Raw genomic sequence first — 22,022 nt, forward strand, 5'->3', positions numbered from 1 at the left:
GGTATGTTCTTTCACTTGTTGTTAACTTTGATTGGAAGTTGTATCAATTAGGCATAAATAATGCGTTTTTGTATGGTGAATTACATGAAGATGTGTATATGTCTTTACCTGAAGGGTATTTTTCTAAGGATGAGTCTAGAGTGTGCAAATTAAAAAGGTCTCTATATGGACTAAAACAAGCACCTAGAATGTGGAATGAAAAACTTGTAAAAGTATTAATGGACTTTGGATTTGTTCAAAGTATATGTGATTATTCTTTGTTTGTTAAACGTAAAGGTGATGTTGTTGTTATCCTGTTAGTTTATGTTGATGATATTGTTTTAACTGGTAATAGTATAAGTGAAATAAACAATGAAAAAGATGCTTTAAGAACATAAGTGAAATAAACAATGAAAAAGATGCTTTAAGAACAAACTTTATGATAAAGGATTTGGGTGAATTAAAGTATTTTTTGGGAATGGAAGTGTTAAAGGGTAATAACAGCCTTTGTTTGTCACAAAGAAAGTATTGCATGGAGTTGTTAAATGAATATGGTATGTTAGGGTGTAAACCTGTTAACTGTCCTATAGAACAAAACCATGTTGTGGCTAACATTTGTAAAGAAAAATGTCAATTGTTGTCTAATATAACATATTATCAAAAGTTAGTCGGTAAGCTGATTTATCTGTCTCATACGAGACCTGACATTGCTTACAGTGTGCATTTTTTGAGTCAACACATGCACAGTCCTACTATCGGACATTTAGAAATTGCTTTTAAATTACTAAGGTACTTAAAGAAGTCACCTGGTAATGGAGTTATGTTCAGAAAAAGTGAAAGTTGTGAACTAAAAGCTTTCGCTGATTCTGATTGGGGAAAATCTGTGACTGAGTCTCGTAAATCAGTTAGGGGTTTTTGTATTTTCTTGGGAGATTCGCTTATTTCTTGGAAGAGTAAAAAGCAGGGTACAGTCTCTAGATCCTCAGCAGAAGCTGAGTATAAAGCGTTGTTTGATGTTGCTTGTGAGATATTATGGCTCATAAATGTTTTAACTGAGCTTGGGGTTAGGTGCAACTTCCTGTGTCTTTAGCCTGTGATAGCACCGCAGCATTGGCGATCGCTGCCAATCCTGTGTTTCATGATCGAACAAAACATTTCGAACTTAATCTTTTCTTTTTGAGGGAAAAAATATCTAAAGGGATCATCAAAGCTGTGGGTGTTCGATCTTCTGATCAAGTTGCAGATTTATTTACCAAAGGTATGATAGCTACTCAACATGAAAACTTGTGTAATCGGCTAAATATGCAGGATTTGTTTAAAAGTCATTGATCTGAGAGGGGGGTGTTAAAAATTCGTAACATTATCATCCATTTCAATGACTTATATGAAGTCGTGTGTATTTTACAAACATACAGTTTTTTTTATATGTTCTACTTGTTTACTGATATATTTTTAGTTCTAATTCGTTTGGTGGTTGTTTGTTTTATGTGATATAACATCGAGTTGGGCTGATGGTAATAACTCAACACATTGGGCCGAGACTGGGCTTGGAGAAAGTTCTCATGGGCTGAAGTCCTTATGTTCGGTGCTCTCATTAAGTTGTAACTTACTGTTATAAAAAGGAAGGTTCCAGATTTGGTTGGGTCATTCACTCAAGATCAGACTCTCTCTCTTCCTGTTGGCGATTAGGTATTTTAGCAGTGTGTAAACACAGATTCATCTTGAATCTGTGATTAGTGTTAACACCCGTTAGTCGTGAGAAGATTATCACATTGATAATCTTTTAGGAGTAGTTGAGAGATTATTTGTGAGTGTTTCTTTTGTAACATCTTCTGTTCGTTTTATTGGGTAATAATACAACTTGGTTTGGGTATTGTGTGATTTCTTGAAGATCCGAGTTTGATTCCATTTTTTATAACAACTCTTTTGTCCAGGTTTGAATTTGAGATTCCCTCCCTCCCAACCCACTTTAAGTGGCATATGTGTCTACCAAGTAGGCTAGCCTTAGAGGTGCACAAATGGGTTTTTTTTACCCGGTTCCAGGTATGGAATCGGTTTCGAGTTTGATCATGTATTGAAAATCAGGTAATGAGAGAAACCGGGTAGGGTTCGAGTACAAAATTGTTAAGGGGGGAAGGTTCATTTGAGAAGAAAATTTTATTAAGAATAAAAAGAACAAAATGGTACAATTGTAAAATATTAAATAGTTTTTTTTTCTCATCTCATTTATTATTATGTTTGACTAATTAATTAGTCATTAAGACCATCATCCTCCACACTAAAAAATTTTGCCTACACACATCAAAAGTTATCCTACACATTTCGAAATTTATCCTACACATATTGAAATTTATCTTACACAACTCGTAATTTATCCTACACGCCTCGTATTTATCCTACACTATAAATGAATTTTTATTTTTATTTTTTGAGAAAAATATATATCTTAAAAATAAGTTACAAATTTAATATAATTAGTTATTAAAGATGAAACTACCAATTAATGATGTATGTAAGTTTACCAATATACCCTTATAGTTACATTAAGTACAAATATTAAATGAAGTCTAATGAAACATTCCTATTGGTTGAATTTTCTTCTTTTTTCTTCTTACAAAGAATTTCTTCTCATTTGAACTCTCCACATTGTTAAGGAGGAAAACCATACTTTATATGCAATTTTTTAAAAACTTAAATATAAAAGTTGTAACGTAAACATAAATATATACTTTTAAAATTTGGGTATTCTATTGAATATTAAAAATACCGGTATTGTGTATAGGCTATAACCGGGTTCGGATATCGGCTATGGCCAGTTACGAATATAAATCGGGTACATTTTTGGGTACGGGTATTAATCTCATAATGTATATCCTATCCATACCCTAAAGGTAGGGTCGTGTTCGGTTATGGGTGAGTACAAAAATAATTGGTTCTAGGTTTTTTTTTCCGGGTATGGTTCTAGGTTTAGGTTTTTTGTGCACCTCTAGCTAGCCTACACGGCTACACCAAAAATTCTAAATTACTCCATTGCTCAGGTTTGAACTTGGAACAATGAGATGTCCTCTATAAAAGACGTGCATCTACCAAATGGGTTAGCCCCATATTAGCTGTTAGTTTTTTTAGGGGTTGTTTGGCAACCTCTACGCCAGTAAGTACTGAGCTAGTAAAAGGCCTTAATAACCGGTAAGAATACGAAGACGTGATGGTGGTTGGTGGTCGAGAAAGTCATGTTGGGCTGAGGAGATGGTGCGTAAGTGATTGGGTGAGGGTTATGAATGCAGGTGAAGAGACAAAACAATTAAACAAATACAGTTAATACTGAGTGATTCAAAGATAAGCTCGTAATGTAATGACTAATTCAAAGATAACCTCTTGAGGCTATAAAACAGTCCCTCATTTGAAGTTTGATTCTACTTTATACCATTAGAGAGTATGCTTTCAATTCCGTATTTAAAAACATTGAACTTTTTTTTAATTTTTTTTTATATCAAAATATCTATCAATTTTCTACAGCAAATATCATAATATATTCTATTTGCATCATAAAAAGTTACATTTGACTTTTAGGTAAATGGGTTGACTTTTAATGCTTAGAACTTGAGATGGACTAAAACTAGTTTACCTTAAAAGTTGGTTTGACCATGTTTTCTATTGTTTTTCCTTTTCTTCATATTTGTAGGAAGTACAAAATTAAACAGAAAAGAATAAGTAACCTTCAGAAAAGCATTATCATCTGATTTTTTTAATAAAAAGTTTGAAGGTTGCAAAAAGTTTCATTAAAGGTATAAGATAGAAAGTTACCATTCTTTTTCTAGTTTATAATTGAATATAAAAAGTAATAGTTTCTAAGTTATCCATTTGGGATATTATGGGTCTCTAAGTGGCAATGGGATAAGATGGTTCTGGTTTTGGGAAATAAGATTGTAAGGATCTAGATGGACACAAAAATATATATAATTCAATAATAACCTTTTATGAGAAAAAATGTTGGAAGTCATAAACAAGCAAGTAGTTAATGTAAGAAACTAGTAAATTTTTTCGTGTGTTAATGCGGTGTTAAAATAGAAAGTAATTTGAATATATACCACTTAATAAAAACATATTATGTTTGACCTGGCTAATTCGCAAAATAAATTAAACCAACTTGAATCTATACCGATGTGTTCATAAAAATAAAGCACGTACGAAAATAATGTTTTTTTAAAGTTAAAGAATGATACGGCGCTTTGCGACGATGTCAAAACGTAAAGTAACTCGAATTTATACCGTCTAATTAAAACATATTATATTTGACCCGATTCGTTTTAGAACAAAATTTATGTTAAAACGTAGATGAACTAAAAACGTACATAGAAATAAGCACGGAAAAGTAATATTTGACCCAACTCATATTGATAGGGATCACTATCTTACATCTTCTTAATCTTAGTAAGGATCACCATTTAGAACTTCTCTTCTATTAAGGTAAACATCACATTCATAGTTTTTCCCTATTTCTTTTGTAGTGATCACCAATCTTTGTTTAAAGAAGTAAAGATCAAATTTACATCTTATTAAACTTGGAATTATTCAGTACTAACAATCCAGCATAACTACATGATAACTACTTGGATGATTGTTTAGTTGCTTAAATATAAACGTAAAAGGTAAGACAACTGATAATTGATATTATAATTAGCAACAAAATTGACTAGTTCATAAACATATATATTCAAACACAGGAAATGTATTTAAAATGAAAACTAATGTAAAATTTCAAAATAAATGAGTATTTAGTGAAAATGTGTATGTTGTAAATTCAAGACCATAAAACATGCTTCAAGACTTTTACTTATGAGATATTTTTCCATCCAATTTGTTATACTTTCACATTATATAAGGAATATGCACTTAAATTGGTTTAATTGTAAATTCAAGACCATAAAACATGCTTCAAGACTTTTACTTATGAGATATTTTTCCATCCAATTTGTTATACTTTCACATTATGTAAGAAATATGGACTTAAATTGGTTTAATAAAAAAAAGTAAAGTATATCTTTTTTTATATAAAAACTCTTGTTTCTATATAAAAAAAAAAAAGAGTCCAAAAGTCCTTGGTATCATTATCTCTTAGAAGGTTATATTTACTCTTTAGCTTCAATGACCTTACATTTTATTCCCTATGTTGGATTTTCATATTCGTATTGGACATTCTCTATTCACTATAGTTGATCTCCAATACTTGTATTTGACTTTGACAATTTGTATTATTGCTCGATCTTGTTAAGTGTTAACCTTTATTGAGTAAATGCATATGATCTCCAAAACTTGTATTTGATTTAGACATCTTTACTTCTTTCTTTTCTTCACTTATTGAACTACGTTGGTTTTAATGATTTATGGCCTGGGCGTGCATCCAGCGTGAGAAATTTTGAAATAGGTATCTTCTTGTTCACTTGTTCCGGCACGATCCAGTCAATACATGATCTATCATTTTTTTCTTGATTTCGTTACTTGTTGGTACTTATATTTAAGAGTTAACTGTCAGTTTTGTATCTATGGTATATCCAATTACGCCAGTCCAGGCCAAATTTCAAATATGTACAATTTCCGACATTCTTGAAACATGTCCGTTTAATCCAAAAAGTTAACGGTTGTTAACTTTGACTGTTAAATAAGGGGTAAAAAGGTAATTTCAAATTTTTCTACTTTGTTTTATCTGTATATATATCGTTTTAAAGAGGTGTAAAATTTTGAAAAAGAGAATAAAAATGGACAATTATGTTTTTACCCCTCATTTAACAGTCAGTTAACGACTACTAACTTTTTGGATTAAACTAGCATGTTTAAAAAATGTCATGGACAAAGATGGCACAATTCTCAAATTTGACCTAGACTGTCATAATTTAACAAACATATGGACGAAATTGGGAATTAACTCTATATTTAATATTAATCTCAAATGTTCATATATTCATTGTGACAAATACCTTTTTTATATTTTACGATATATGATCACACATACTTTGTAGACATTTACCAAATGAAAACACAAATATCTATTAACAATTGCATTTTTGGCCCAATAAACAAAATGCTCTTTTTCAGCACTTTTATTGCTTTCCTTAATATAATAAATATCATTATTAATTAATTAATTAATTAATTAATTAATTAATATTAATAATACAACAAAAGGTGAACAAGATATTGTATTGAAAAAAAAGTCCCAACTTAACATTAAATTGGTATAATTGTCACCATGAATGGTAGATTTTGATCAATTGTCAATAAGCAATTTCGGTAAGGAGTATCAACAAATGTATGGACCAAAAATATGATCAAAAGTATCCATCACTACTAATCACACCCAACTCAACTCCTTTATTCACACCCAACCCTCTGCCTAACCACTCTTATATCACTACCAACTCCAACCCACACTCGACATGAACGAGCTAACTCACTTGCCCCCATCGAGTCAAATGCACACATTTTCGGTGAAAGCAGTTAAAAGACAGGTATTTATCTTTTTGCAAATGGCGTTTAGTTGTCTTGTTTGTGACATTGTAAGCAAGCAGATGTCACAACTTTAGACTTATTTACTTATGAATTTGTCCATTTAATTAAACTAAGCGAAATATTTTGAAAAGGAATAAAAACCTAATTATACTCATTAACGATAGAAAAATAAAGTTGGCCAGCCTCATCCCTTCTTTCAGTAGAGCCCCGGGTTCGAGCCTTGGCAACCCCAAGTATTGAATTCCGGGTGGGATAATCACCGTCAGGCGGCTATGGGGCTGAGCTAGCTTGCGTGAGTTGAAATACTCCGGCGGCCGGGAGGTCCGTGCACTAACCCCCCCCCCCCCCAACGATAGAAAAATAACATAAGAATGGTAGATGAACAGGCAACAAGCTGTGAAATATTAGTTTGGCATTAACAAGGCAACTAAACTAGTGTGTCCACGGATGAAGTTATTGATATAGTTCGGGTCGGGTCTTATGAAATATCTTCTAAATCATATTACTTAGAGAAACCATATTTTGCCTTATAAATCATATCACTTATGAGAAACCATATGCAATTACATGGCAACTTGTGATTGATGTGTTTCATAGGTCAATTGGGTTCAAGTAATAAGCACCCTCTACTGCCCTAGATGTTCTAGTCGTTTAAAGGCCTAAACCAGTCATTTTTTAGGGGGTTAATATTCACACACTCCTCCCCTCTATCTCTCTCTATATACACATAGATATATAAAGAGAGATAAACGAGTGAAAAGGGGGTCAGGATAAGATGAGCCGTTTTACATCCGTCCATTTTGCCACTCCTAATTGAAGGCACATACAAATTACTAAACCACATCTCTCCCATCCTTGAATTCTTCCTTGATCAATTAAACATTGTTGCATGTGATCATGAACCCAACAATATCATCATGACTTCTTAGGAAGAAGAGCAATATATCCCACATATTATTAGGGCTGCAAACGAACCAAACGTTCGGTGAACAGTTCGTGAACCGTTCGGCTGGAAGTTCGTTTGTGTTCGTTCGTTTACTAAACAAACGAACACGAACAAGAAATTTTGTTCGTTTAGTGAAATGAACAAACATGAACAGAGGTCGTGTTCGTTCGTTTATGTTCGTGAACGTTCGGTAACGTGTTCGTTTGTGTTCGATACTTCATTAGTGTTTTTAGTTTTTATATTTATTTAAATACTTCAAAATTCCGACAAATTAAATATCTAATAAGTGTCGGTGTATTATATATTATGTTCATGAACGATTGTTTGTGTTCGTTTGTTTCCATTAGTGTTCATGAACATTAGTTTGTGCTAATTTGTGTTCGCCATCGTTCGTTGCCTAAAATTAACAAACAAACACAAACGAACACGAACAAGTTCATTTCCTTAACAAACGAACACGAACATAAAATCCCGTTCGATAAGTGTTCGTGAACGGTTCGCGAACACATATATTTCTTAACAAACGAACACGAACAAGGTCTTGTTCGTGTTCATTCGGTTCGTTTGCAGCCCTACATATTATAAATATGAATGCCTTCATAAAGGTGCCAAGTAAAAGTGGTCCAATAATATGATAATCAAACCATAAGTTATTAAAACAGCAAGAAGTGGTTCTGCATCATTTTCACCAAGTGTTTTCACATAAGCCTCAATGATTATTTGGCTAAATACAATGTGCAAATATTTCACCTTACAGTTTTTAATTGCAAACCATTAACCTCTATGCGAAAACTGAGACCGACTGAACAAGGTTCGCCACAAGATTATATTGGAGTCAACCCGACCACACCTGCATATTTCAAAGGGCGAAAGAGATTTGCGGTTTAAAAAAGTTGTAACAAAGTGAATCAAAATACAACTCTTTTTTCTTTCTTTTTCGCCTTTTATGTGAATAATGATTTAGAAAACGACACGCTTTCTAATCTGATGAAACCACATAGACAATCGTTTGAGATGCTCTTTATTCATTTTTCTTACTTTGTTTAATGATTTTTATAGTAAAGATGAATTTGAAACCTAAAGCATGAAAATGGCAATATGATTTTTAATAAAAAGGTTATACTTAATTTAATAAAACCAAAAAACTACACGAACGATCTTTTGAGGTGTTCTTTATTTTTTTTTAATTTAATGATTAACGTACTAACTACTAAATATGATTGAAAAACTAAAGTACGAAAAGAGTAATATGATTTTTAATAAACTGGATTAAAAGATTGTAAGGATTTTATTACACTTTTAGACACCTTTTGACCCGTTTGAGATAAAATATAATCCAGATCAACTAGGGGTGTTCATCGAATCGAATATCGAAATTTCAAATCGAATTTTTCCTATAATCTATTTTTTGCTTGAATTCGAATTCAATTAAGAACCAACCAATTCGATTCGTATTCGAATTAAAATCCCAATTCGAATTCGAATCGAATTCGGTTAAATTCGAATAAATTCGTTTTGATAAAAATTCAGTTAAGATATGTAATAATTTCGTTTAAGTTATGGGTTTGGTAATGGGCTATTTTAATACTTAGAATAAATTTAGAAATTAATTTATATTGTAGGCCAACAAAAGTTATATACAATTATATATAAAAATGATAAATAAATATGTATCATTTTAATTCGAATTTCAAATCGGATATAAAATTATAAATTTGTATTCGATTTACTAGACTCGATTTGAATCAAATTTGAATTCGGATTCGAATTGTTGATAATCGAAACGAATTTCGATTTTTCGAATTCGAAACGAATTTTGAACACCCCTAGGATCAACCCATCTTTGGATAAATGGGTCAAAACTGCCACCAAAATAATTAAAATTAACATGTGTATAATTAATTAATTATCATACCACAAGCCAATCGTCCGCCTGCATTTCCAGTGGAGAGGCTAAGTTCGTGACCACCTAAAATCAAACCAAAAAAACGTCAAAAAAGAATTACACAACGTTCAGATTCTAGGTAACATATACTCAAAAAATTAAATTTAAAAAAAATAATAATAATTATAAAAATTAATTGCAAATTACCCTTTCCGAGGTCGTCAGCAAGCTCATGAACCACCAAGGCTCTTCCAACCACAGCATTAGGCCCGGTCAATGGTATCTGCAAGTCCTCATAAATCAAATATTATAACTAGACGATCAACAAATTACACCAAACAGGATCATTAAACAAAAAAAAAAACAAACAAACTTTACACTCAAACCTGATTATCGACGATTGTAGCCTCAGCCACGCCTGCATTATATTTAACACAAAAATTATAAAGAAAGATCAAAGACGGTCATTTAACTTGGGGCTGGTGTAAACGACGGACGACCAAATTAAGAATAAATAAAAAATAGGAAAAATTACAAGTTTTGTCTTTTATCTTTATACCACTTTTCAGGCGGTGTCCTTTTTAACGAATGTTGACAGGCAGTGTCCTTTACTAGGTATTTTGTTGCAAGTTTAGTCATTTACACCCAACCCAGTTAAAAAACCCTATTAATTGTTGACAGGCGGTGTCCTTTACTAGGTATTTTGTTGCAAGTTTAGTCCTTTACCTAGGTATTTTGTTACAAGTTTTGTCCTTTATCTTTATACCACTTTTCAGGCGGTGTCCTTTTTAACGAATGTTGACAGGCGGTGTCCTTTACTAGGTATTTTGTTGCAAGTTTAGTCCTTTACACCCAACCCAGTTAAAAAACCCTGTTAATTGTTGGGTGTAAAGGACTAAACTTGCAACAAAATACCTAGTAAAGGACACCGCCTGTCAACATTCGTTAAAAAGGACACGGCCTGAAAAGTGGTATAAAGATAAAGGACAAAACTTGTAATTTTTCCTAAAAAGTAGAGTAAAATGCCATTTTCGTCCCAGATGCGGAAAAACAAACCTTTGGACGAAAGTCACAAAACTGGCCAAACCTCAGTTTTACTTTAAAACAATTAAAATATAGGCAAAAGATCAAATACAAATAATCTTAACATACTAAACATACAAATTGAAGGAAAACCCAAAAAGACAAGGTGGCATTTTTGTAATTACCACCAACTATCAAAGTTACAACCAAAAATACCTAAAAAAACACAATTTTTTTTAACATTTTTTATTAAAAAATCACTACATTTCGTTAGCAAAAAAAAAAATTTTTTTTTTTTTTTTTGGCTGCTACTAAAAGTAGCGATTTTTTAATAAAAAATGTTAAAAAAATAAAATAAAATAATTTGTGTGTTTTTTTTATTTTTTTAGATTTTTTTAGGTTTTTTGGGGGGGTTAGTTTTTAGCATTTTAGCTTGGGTGGGGGGGTTAGGTTTTTGGGGGGTGGGGGGTTTAGGTTTTTTTTGGGGGTGGGGGGAGTGGTTAGGTTTTTTTAGGTATATTTGTAGAGTAACTTTGATGGTTATTGATAATTACAAAAATGCCACCTTGTCTTTTTGAGTTTTCCTTCAATTTGTATGTTTAGTATGTTAAGATTATTTGTACAAGAACTTTACCCTTAAAATATAAAATATGATTATAGTGAAATACCATCGGCATTGGCAATTATGTTTCCCAGGTCACCCGCATGGCGAATTTCGTCTTCAGGAGCACCATGAGTATGCCCATTCGGATTGAAATGAGGTCCTAATATTAATCAATGGTCAACGTTAAATCATTAGAACTAAACGAACCGTACCCTAGAACATGTACATTGTAATGCATTAAAAAAAATCAAACCTGTTGATATGCACCCGTTTGTGGTATCACCAAACTCATGCTACAGATTAAAGAAACGCCAAACTATTAGCACTTAATCATGCATTAAAATCATTTAACGTGTTACGCTAAGAACAAGATGAATGCTTACTAGATGAAACCCGTGGGGTCCGGGAGTTAGTCCGGTTATTTTCACATTCACAGTTGTTGGGCCTACATCAATAACAACAATTCACAAACAAATCAATGGCATATATCATACACTTGTCTAGTCAAAATTCAAACCCTAATCCAAATATGATATAATGTTTAATCACAAATTAAAAAAAAAAAAAAAAAAAAAAAAACATTCCAATCCAGCTAAGTTTCAGGTTCAAATCGAAACGGATGCTTAAATATTTTAACAGTTAAGTGCTAGATAGGTTTAAGTAGTGTGTGCACGGGGCGGTTCAGTTTGGTTTTGAGCACCAAGCGAACCGAAACTGGAATATTCAGTTTAAAAGTTTTTGGAAATTGATCCGTCTTGGTTGATTCGGTTTGCTTTTTAATCCCCAACCGAACTGAAACCTAAATTTTCATATAATTTTAAAAATTTGGTCCGTCTTGGTTGATTCGGTTTGCTTTTTAATCCCCAACCGAACTGAAACCTAAATTTTCATATAATTTTAAAAATTTGGTCCGTCTTGGTTGATTCGGTTCAGGTCGGCTTTGAGCCCCAACCACACCTTGGTTTAGAAAAGTGTGCCTAGGCACAACAAGTTTTGGTAGCATAACTGCATAAGGCGCGCTTTTTTAAAAAAGCGCACTACCTGAGGCGCGATTTCTTGGCAAAAAATTTGACTCTGAGCCGTGCGCCTCATGTATTTCCCATATTTTTGTGCAACAAGTTGTTGTGCAGCATGCTTTTCAGATTGTAAATGTATGTAATTTGCATATTGAAAAAATATACAACGCTTACTTGTCTCTAATTATTGGGTAAATAATATTAGAAACCTACAGACAATATATAAATAAAATTACATAGTTATTTGCCCCTCGGGTACAAAAGCGGCGCGCTTCTCTTGGTTTTAGACTTTGTCGCTTTTCGCTTTTTAAAACAAGAACCAAACAGAAACCACAATATTTTATTAAAAGTTATTAAAAGCGCTAGGCGCACTCAAGGCGAATAGGCATCGCATGAGGCCTAAGCACAGAGCGCAAAAAAAGTGAGGGCTTGAGGAAATAAAAGCGCACAATGAAAAAAAATTAAAAATATATTATGTACTAAAAATATATATTAACATTTAATATCATCTATTTAGAACCAAGAGATCTAAAATATTAGTGTAGAAAAGTAGTTTTCCTTATATAAAAGTAGAAATTTGGCTAAAATCTTGCCGGAATTTAGATATTTTGGTCGGAAACTCTAAGGCCAGGGGGTGTGGCTTGGCGCCTCCCTGCCACCTCATGAACTTTAGCGCCCCCCATCTAGTTAAACCACCCCGCCTCCGTTAAAGGGGGCGCCATCAATGGCTTCCGCCAAAGGAGTAGTGCGCGCGAGAGATGAAATCAAGGAGCCCCACCTAATGTAAACCAATCAGATTTTTTATTTATCTTTTTTTAATATAGTTAAAAAAGGGCTTTTATAAGGGGCGTTATTCCACACCGTGTAAGTTAGCGATAAAGCCCCTTGCTTACGTGGCGTAATAAAGCCCCTAGGGCTTTAAACCACACCCTCTAGCCTAAGGAATCTACGCCCGAATCATCACTCGGAGAATTAAAGCGCAATTGACTCGCCTCGCCTGAAAAATGGGCCTAGGCGCAAGAAACCATGGTTTTTAACAACTATGCTAAAAACCTATAGGTAATAAGCAGGTTCCACTTCAGTTAATTCAGTTATTTTCTCACCCCTAGCGTTTAAGTCAAATAGATTACTAAACATAAAAATATATAAATACATAAATATATAAAAATAATACCATCGTCTTCTTGAGTAAGAGTAACAACGCCTTCAACGCTAGAAGTACCCTTGAGAACAGCAACAGCTTTCTTGGTGGCGGCGACAACCGTAAGCGGCTTAGGAGCGGTGGCGGCGGCGGCGGAGAGGGTTAGGGATTGGCGGTTGAGGGTGGATTTGAGGGAGACGCCGGTGAAAGAAGAGTGGAGAGTGTTAGGGTTTGAAAGAGGAAAGATGAGGGGATTAGTGGTGGTTGTTGGTGAAGAGAAGAGGATTGAGTGAGCAGCCATTAATGCAAGTGCAGCTTGCTGCATTCAGTGGTAGGTGTGAATGATGATAAAATGATAATGTTTGTGACAACAAATGGAAGATAAAAGATGATTCATTCGGTGTGTTTCTTGTTGTTTTGTTTGTTGTTGGTTGTGTTTTTTGGATCTCGGATCTTGTTGATTTGGATCCGGGCTGAGAAGGATATGTGGCCCAAGTAGACAAGCCCAATAGTAAGTTGAAAACGTGGAAGTGTGGAACCGGGTTTTAATCTTGAAAAGTTTTGAGAGACAAAACTATGGACTGGTTTCGGTTTGTTTCAGTTTCAGTTCGTTAACCGGTTGGTGTACGCACATTTTAATGTTAGAGGATGTGCACGGTTGGCTCGTTAGAGGATGCACCTACACGAATGGATGCTTGAGAAGGAGCGTCATGTGAAACCATAGAGACGAAGCAAACCCTAATTCTAAACCCTAAAGGTAAAGTTAAACCCTAATTCTAAACCCTAAAGGTAAAGTTAAACCCTAATTCTAAACCCTAAAGCTAAATTCTTAATGCTAAACCCTAATGCAAACCCTAAACCTAAAGCTAAACTAAACCCTAATGCTAAACCTAAAAGATAAACCCTAATGCTAAACCCTAAATAACACTTATTTTTCAATTTTAAACGTTTTGACAATATACACATATGTATAGTTAAAAGATTAACAATATACACGTGTGTATAAATCCTAAAAAAAAATTAAAAAATAAAACCTTAAAGAAAAAGCTCCGATTTTTTTACATTTTTTTTTTTTTGCATTTTTTTGCTTAGAAGGTTGAGAGTGAACTGTGTGAACTAATCTGGGTCATTGGATTACATCATCTAGAGATTTTTAAACATTAATTATAATGTTGTAACTTCCCCTTAAAATAAATGATATAAGGGTATTTACGTCTTTTATAAATTGCATTTATTAAACAATATAATTAAAATCCCTAAAATCTTGCTAGTTTCCGTATATACAAGATACACAGCTATTAGAGTATACATATGTGTACAATCTTGCTAGTATCAGTTTATACAAGATACACAGATGTTAATTTATACACATGTGTACAGTCTCGCAAACTATAGTTTATACGAGATACACAGCTGTTTGTTTATACACATGTGTACAGTCTCGCTAACTATCAGTGTATACAAGATACACAACTTTTAGTTTATACATATGTACAAACTTTTATACACCTATGTATTATATTCAGAAATGGTTACATATGTGTATATTAACAACATATAGTATATTATGCATGCACACGAGTAGATTCATATAAAAATTATGAAATTAATGAAAAGAAAACAAGTCACATGTATGCAAAAATAAATAACTTCATCACATATTCAAAAAAAAAGTTAATGCCCAAAATAATTATAATTTCAATTTCAGAGAAATTTTTCAATATTTATTGAAAATTATAAAAAGTAAAAAATAATATATTATGATATCTATATACACGTATAATAAAAGAAAAACAATATTTAAGTTAAACTAAAACAAAATCTATGCATAAATAAATGAGTGCTACGAATATTTGGAAATTAAATAATTTGTAAACAGAATATTTAAAAAAAATCATTTGAAAAAAAATAATAGTTTTGTCTTTATCATCTTCTTGAGTGATAAGAATACATGCAATATTCATTAATCAACTTCAACATATTAGCTGAAGATGTAGAATGATAATGGCGTAATCCATGATGGTCTACTAAAATTTAAAGCCCTTCAATTTCTTATAATTAAAATAAGAGTAAATTACAAGTTTTGTCCTTTATCTTTACATTAAATTTCAGGCGCTGTCCTTTAGCCAAAAAGTTGTCAGGCGGTGTCCTTTATGTTTCTAAATCTTGCAAGTTTTGTCCTTTAAGCCAAACCAGGTTAGAATTCTCAGTTAAAATACCCCATGTGCAAGGCACATGAGGGTAAAATGGTCATTCTCTCTTAAATCATTTAATTCCCCATTTAATTCCTCATTTATATCACACACCAACCACCAACACAAAATCTTCTCTCTGCAGAGCATCAAATTAGGGTTTCTTCAACCTCAAAGCATCGTTGATCATGGTTTTTTGTCATTGTGGAAGAGATGCAATAATACAGACGTCATGGACAAGCAAGAATCTTGGTCGTCGTTTTTATACTTGTCCAGTCCAGGTAATATCATCCCTCTTCAAATTATGGTTTTCTTCATCTTTCAATCGATGATGGGTTTTTGCATTCTAGGGCTCAAACTGTGGTTTTATTGGATGGTATGATCAAGAAAGGTGTCAAAGGTGTGTCGATATAATACCTGGACTGCTTAGGGGTAAGAACAAGTTGGAAGTCGATGTGCAGAAGCTGGGCCATTCAAACATGTTACTTGAAGGCAAATTGAGAGAATCTGAAGCCAATTCAAGAAAATTGAAAATGTATTTGGTTATTAGCTGGGTTTGTTTTGCTATATATGTGATGTTGTCTTAGTGTATTTGCAACTGATGTACTTTTGTTGAAAGTGGTAATGAAATGTCCTAGTTTTGCAACTGATCTAATTTTGTTGAAAGTGGTATAAATTGCTAATGAAATGTGCAACTTCAAAATGTCCGTAAATGCAAACGACCAAAACTTCCAATTGTCCGTAAATGCAAACGACCAAACTTATAGACACTACATAATATGTAGCCCAAACATTAAAACGACCAAACTTAAAACACTACACATAATAAGCAGCCAAAACATTAAAACTTCATAGATAACATACCATAAGATGTTTGGTCAAAAGACTACGAGTAGTGTTCAAAATACATAAGCAGCCAACATCACAAACAAGTAGTGTTCAAAATACATAATAGACTACGAAATAGCCAACATCACAAACAAGCAGCCAAATGGTCAATTTCCACCCTTCCCAGGTTTCACAACTTTTGCACGTTTACCCGATTTCCCAGCAGTTGCACTAGTACCCGCTTCAGCTTGACCTTTGCATGTCCTTGAATTATGTCTGGTGTTCTTACACTTTGTGCATGTAGCCTTAGTTTGCTTTTTGGACAACCTACCAGATTGGGTCAACTCTTCAAGCTCAATTGCAGATCTTTTCCTCAACTTTTTTGGTCTTCCGACTTGTGTATGGTGCTTTGGAGGTACAATAGTTGTCGGAAGTTGAATCTTTGTCCATAAAGTACGACCATTAATTGGGTTAACCTTGAATGAATACACCAATTTCCACCTATCCATGGTGTAAACTGGATGAACCCAACTCTCTAGAGCACCCACCCTTCCACCAGTAGCAGCCTTCTCCCATAATGCAGCCACAGCATGTCTGCATGGCATACCTGCATTTCCCACAACTTAATTATTATTCAAATGCAGCTAATGAATTGTCATCAACACTTAAAAAGTGTGCTTATACCTGTTCCTTCCCAGCCTCTGCAACTACAAGTCCTTGCAGCCAAGTTCACCACGTGAGCACTATTCGGTTTGCCACTGACCTGGTAGTGATCCCCTCCATTCCACTGAACATGGTAGTGAGTTGCATCCTGCTTGATCTTATCAAACATTTCAGTTGCTTTTGGTGTCAGCAGCCCTTCACTATTCTCTATCACGTTCAAGATATTCCCTATTTAACACACAAACATGCATTAATATATTAACATACACAATGAACAGATCTGAGCAAAGGAAAGTGTACCTTTTGCCTATCACTTATGAAAGTAAAATTGGAATTGCTCCCTATATCAAGATCTGCACCCAACAACTCTAAAAACCACATCTAGGAGTCCTTGTTTTCAGATTCAACAATTGCATAAGCAACAGGGTAGATACCATTGTTGTTGTCAACACCCATAACAGTTAAGATCTGACCTGGGAATGGTCCTTTCATAAATGCCCCGTCAAGTCCCAAGAAATCCCTACCTAATGCTTTAAAGCCCTATTTCAAAGCAGCCAAATAGACATATATTCTTCTAAACTGTCTTGTGTTATTCCCTGGATCTGGACCTGCTTCTACTTCAATTTTTACAGTAGTACCTGGATTTTGTTGGATCAATTCATTAGCATACTCTCTCAACAGTGCATACTGCTCAACATAATCCCCTTCTACATGCTTCTTGGCTAGTTTCTTAGCCCTGTATGCCTTCATTCTGGAAATCCCAATAGCAAATTGCCTTTGAAATTGCTCCTGAACAGCCTTAACTGGTATATCTGGGTTCTTATCAATTTGTTCTAACATTACAGAAATTTTGAAGTACAAGCATAGTGCTTCCGGGTTTGAAGGCATGTGTGTTGAGTGATTAGGGTTTTGACCAACCAACTCTCAGCCCCTTTTTCTTTTGATATTAATATAACCCATGGACATTGAAACTGTTGAGGGTTTGTCCTTTTTCCCTTACCACCAACATTTATGGCAACTTTTTGCTCTGAAGTCCCTGACTCTTTATTTTTTTCAACAGCAGCCCCTTTCTGTTTCTTTTTGTTACCTTTCCCACCTTTGTCTTTATTTTTTTCAACAGCAGCCACTTTTTCTTTACCTTTTCCTTTTGGTTGACTTTGAATATGCACCCCATTATCATCTACTTCAAAGTCCGGCTTAGGCCCTTGACATACAGCCCTTACCCTACTATGATTGATGCGTGCAAGTGTGTATATGTTTTAGATGTATATTTTAAGCCCTTTTTACACTTTTAGCCAAGTTTTAAATTTATAAAACACGATATTTACTAACGCTAAACACACATATGGGCAAATGCACCCATCGTGGACGTAGTATAGTGTTGGTAAGATACCGAGGTCGTCCAAGGACACAAGAGCTTTTAGTACCGGTTTATCCTCAACGTCTAACCAAATCAAAATGTTAGAAAAGATATTTTAACTAAGAAAATAAAACTAACTAAATGCTGAAAAATAAAAATAAAAATAAAAACAGATAGACAAGATGAATCACTTGGATCCGACTCGTGTATTAGTATAACCTTTGATTATTTTCGCACTTTTGCACTTGTTTAAGAGATTATCTTAGTTATTGTAATAGGCCCCTCTTTTGAAGGCGACGTTACCCTCAACCAGTAGTTTGAGTCAGCAATGATACAATCCTAAACGGTCGGATTATTGAAAGATAATGAATTAAGTTATTAATGCAAATTATGGTAGGCCCCTCTTTTGGAGGTGACGTTACCCTCGACTAAGTAGTCTGAGTCAGCAGGGATACAGTTCTAAATAGCCAGGTTATAGTATTAATAGTAGTTAACTTATGAGGGGGTCAAAGAGTTTGGATCCCCGCCATCCAATACCTATGGGTATTGAAGGAGATCCTACTAAATTTGACCCAGGTCCCTTGCAGGACCTCTAAACGCTAAACAAGGGCAAGACCCTTACCAAACCGTTCCCTTAACCCCCGACCAGGTAGCCAACATACCTCCATATAGACCGTGGACATATGAATGGTGAAAATCTTTTATTTTATATAGACAGTAAAATAATGCCAAGACACCACGGACAAACGATAAGGAAGAATCACCTTCAACATAAGCAACTAGTTATTAAAGTCATTAATACAAAACCAAATAAAAAATGCAAAAGATTAAAAATAAAAAGTATTATACTAAACACTTGTCTTCACCAAGTGATGTAAGAGACTTAGGCAAACATGGCCTTGATTGTCAAGATCTCTTACGATCAATCTTGGATCCCGAGACGACTCACACACTCTATGATGGACAATGGATGATGGTGGTGGATGATGGTGTTGTGATGGTGGTGGGTGGTGGATGAAGTGTGAGAGAGGTGGTGTGCCAAGGGATGAGTTGCAATGAAGCCAAGCACTCCTATTTATAGGCTGAACAGAAGCCTGGGCACGGCCCCGTGTCCGCTGCACACGACCCCGTGCCTGTCTGACAATCTCTCTCTTCATTAATTGTAATTCGCAATTACAATTAATGCGCCTGTAGTACTTTCGCCACGCCCCCGTGTTCACTGGGCACGGCCCCGTGGTGGGCAATAGAAGCTTCTATAGGTTTGTCTTTTCTGCTGCTTCTTGGGCACGGCCCCGTGCTGGCTGAGCACGGGGCGTGTTCAGTCTTCTGCCTTCTCTGTTTTGCTTGGGATGATGCTGTCGAGGGGTCGGGCAATCCACTTATGTTCCTTTTCTTGTATTTATGTTAGATTTAGCTGTCTTTTTGCTTCTTTTGTTAATTTGAGCTCATTTAATCCTGAAAATACAAAAGAAAGACAAAAACACTCTTTTTCCAACATTAGTACTTAAAAAAGGTTAGTTTTATGCCTTATTTGATGTAATTTATATGTTGCATTTTACACACATCAAATGCCCCCACACTTGAATTTTTGCTTGTCCTCAAGCAAATCTCTCTAATATGTGGCTTACACTCCCAAATGGAATGGGTAGAAGAGAAGGTTTTGGCTTGTCATAGAGTGTCGGGAATCCAAGATCTTTATTGGGTTTTATTTTTATTTATTTACAATCCTATTCGTTATGATTTATTTAGAACGTTTCATAAGAGAGATTACTTATTTGGGCATAACATGCCTTTTTAAAATTCCATTTATATACAAGTTCACATACCTCACGGGGGAAATCACTCACACTCGGCCGAAGGTGTATTTTTTTTTTTTTTTAGTGAATCACTCGAGAGCGGCATGGAACTTATTCCTACCATAGGCTTGCCAAGCAATCAATCCTCCTCCTTTTTAACTTTTTACCTTTGTAAATATCAAGAGGACTTTTTGGGTAAAGGCTTGGGCTAAAGGTGGGTAGTTGGGTTAGTGGTTAGTAAAGGGCGAAAAACGTAAAAGCGTCGGTTTTCGTAAAACATTTTGTTTTAGTGACTTTTTATTCTTAATGAAGTATTTCTTCAAACAAGCTTTTTAGGAGCTTTGTTTGTTTATTTCTAACTTCATTGTAAAATTCTTCTCTTTTTTTTTTCAGTCACACGAAAACCGAGCTTGTTACTAAAATAAAGGGTAAAAAAAAAATAATAAAAAGGGTTTTTGGTGGGTAAAAAGGGTTTTGGGTTAAGAAATGAAAAGGTTTAGGCTCAAAGGGGTTAACTATGGGGAGTTTTTGGGTAGGTGAAAGAAAAATAAAAATAATGGTTTTGAAAGAAAAAGGGTTAGTCCTAATGCCTCCATCATTTACTTACTTGGGTTTAAGTTGGTAAGGATCGAGAATGAATTGTCGTGGCAAGTTCTAGAGTCGTAAGAACCAAGCGGCTATTCACACAAGAAACGAAAAATGAGCATTTAGCGTAAAGATGTATATTTGTATGCTCAATAAAGGCTCAAAACTCACTTTTGTGGGAATGGGTTTTTCTATGTGATCAAGTATATATAATCGATTTTTAACTAAGCTTGTCATGCCGTTTTATAATTTTCTTATGTTGGTTCTTGTTATCACGACGCTATCGGTTGTAAATTTGTAAAAATATAACCTTGTTAGTCTTAGAATTCCCAACTTAAACTTTAGACAAACAAAAAAAATGAAATTTTTTTTGAAAAAAAATTGGGGTGATTAGCGGTTCCAATAGAGTTTTGTGTAAGGCTTGCTATTAGGACTTGCAAAATTTAAGGTTTTAGCATCCCCCCCCCCCCACTTAAATTACACATTGTCCTCAATGTGTCCCAAAAATAAATTTTTAGGTTGATTGAATGTGTAACATGGTGTTAAAAGCAAAATTTTATGTTACTGGCAGTCTGGACACGGCCCCGTGGGGACCGCGCACGACCCTGTGTTCAGGTGCCAGTAACGATAATAAATGAAAAGAAACAGAAGCCTGGACACGGGGGCGTGTCTGGTGAACACGGCCCGTGTCCAGTTACCTGAACTGGGCATTTTCATGCAGGGTGTTCAGTACGGGGCCGTGTGGGCTGGGCACAGGCCGTGCTGAACCTACTGTAATGGAGAAATTGATGTCGGATGGCCTTGTTCTTGTGCATGGGGCCATGTTTCTCGTTTCCCTTATCATCCTTTACCACCATGAGTGTGTTTTATTTTTTTATGAACCATTCAAACCTTAAAACCATCATTCCATTAAAACCATAGAGAGATCTTACATAGTCCTAAATTTATATTAAGCATAGATAAGAAAACACAAGAAGCATTAAACCATGGAGTTCTAGCCTATCTTTTATTTTAATTAGCAAAATTTCCAAGAAGCTAGTAGTCTTGGTTAGATATGGTCTTATAGAACTCCTTCTTCCGGGTGTGGCTTTCCTCATACGTCGGCGAGCCACTCCTCCACCTCCCTTGGAAGGAGAAAAGAGGGCTCATTAGCGTTAGTTTGAGGAGTTGCGATTTCCACCGGGATCTCTTGTTGGTGTTCTATGGGAGGTTCCGCCGGAATGTCATCCCACCCGGTAGGGTTGTTAACTTCGAGGGCCAGGTTCCAATCCTGTTGAGGAAGGACCGGTTCCATTGGGGGTGTTACAAGAATATTTAGCCTCTGGTGCAAGAGGTTAATCTCTTGGAAGCTACTCTCAAGTCCCACCGTAAGATCGTTAATACGGTCGATTAGGACCTCCTCTACTGACGTCATTTCGTCGAGAGCCTCCCTTAATGCTACGACATAGTGTACAAGCGTAGCTTCAATGGAGGGCCTCCTTCCTCTTCGGCTGTTTG

General features: G+C 34.8%; 2 protein-coding genes across 3 annotated transcripts; both read right to left on the reverse strand.

Annotated features, from left to right (window-relative positions):
* Positions 1-8,040: 8,040 nt before the first annotated feature.
* LOC110927048 (superoxide dismutase [Cu-Zn], chloroplastic) lies at positions 8,041-13,481 on the reverse strand. 2 transcript variants are annotated; one of them, XM_022170640.2, is made up of 8 exons: positions 13,135-13,481; positions 11,328-11,389; positions 11,198-11,237; positions 11,009-11,104; positions 9,704-9,735; positions 9,525-9,600; positions 9,348-9,401; positions 8,041-8,282 (listed from the first exon to the last, which is right to left on the reverse strand). In XM_022170640.2, exons 1-8 carry the CDS (start codon positions 13,424-13,426, stop codon positions 8,257-8,259), a joined length of 678 nt encoding a protein of 225 aa, XP_022026332.1. In that variant the 5' UTR covers positions 13,427-13,481; the 3' UTR covers positions 8,041-8,256. The 2 variants fall into 2 exon arrangements, with proteins under 2 accessions (XP_022026332.1, XP_035841344.1); XM_035985451.1 differs by lacking the exon at positions 11,009-11,104 and having other exon boundaries at positions 13,135-13,479.
* Positions 13,482-16,134: 2,653 nt separating this feature from the next.
* Positions 16,135-17,866, reverse strand: LOC110907567. The gene is made up of 3 exons (XM_022152533.2): positions 17,085-17,866; positions 16,806-17,012; positions 16,135-16,728 (listed from the first exon to the last, which is right to left on the reverse strand). Exons 2-3 carry the CDS (start codon positions 16,951-16,953, stop codon positions 16,289-16,291), a joined length of 588 nt encoding a protein of 195 aa, XP_022008225.1. The 5' UTR covers positions 16,954-17,012; positions 17,085-17,866; the 3' UTR covers positions 16,135-16,288.
* Between the last annotated feature and the right edge of the window lie 4,156 nt (positions 17,867-22,022).

Source organism: Helianthus annuus, chromosome 2 (assembly GCF_002127325.2).
Source record: "Helianthus annuus cultivar XRQ/B chromosome 2, HanXRQr2.0-SUNRISE, whole genome shotgun sequence".
In the NCBI taxonomy this organism is placed as follows: domain Eukaryota; kingdom Viridiplantae; phylum Streptophyta; class Magnoliopsida; order Asterales; family Asteraceae; genus Helianthus; species Helianthus annuus.

Bases quoted from the DNA above. Each gene is read 5' to 3' on its own strand.
- LOC110907567 (XM_022152533.2), bottom strand. From the start codon at position 16,953: ATGTTTGATAAGATCAAGCAGGATGCAACTCACTACCATGTTCAGTGG. The intron at 16,729-16,805 runs GTATAAGCACAC...TGGGAAATGCAG, and splicing joins CAGAGGCTGGGAAGGAACAG to GTATGCCATGCAGACATGCT.
- LOC110927048 (XM_022170640.2), bottom strand. From the start codon at position 13,426: ATGCAGCAAGCTGCACTTGCATTAATGGCTGCTCACTCAATCCTCTTC. The intron at 11,238-11,327 runs GTAAGCATTCAT...TTTAATCTGTAG, and splicing joins GACCCCACGGGTTTCATCTA to CATGAGTTTGGTGATACCAC. The intron at 9,402-9,524 runs GTAATTTGCAAT...GTTTGATTTTAG, and splicing joins TGCTGACGACCTCGGAAAGG to GTGGTCACGAACTTAGCCTC.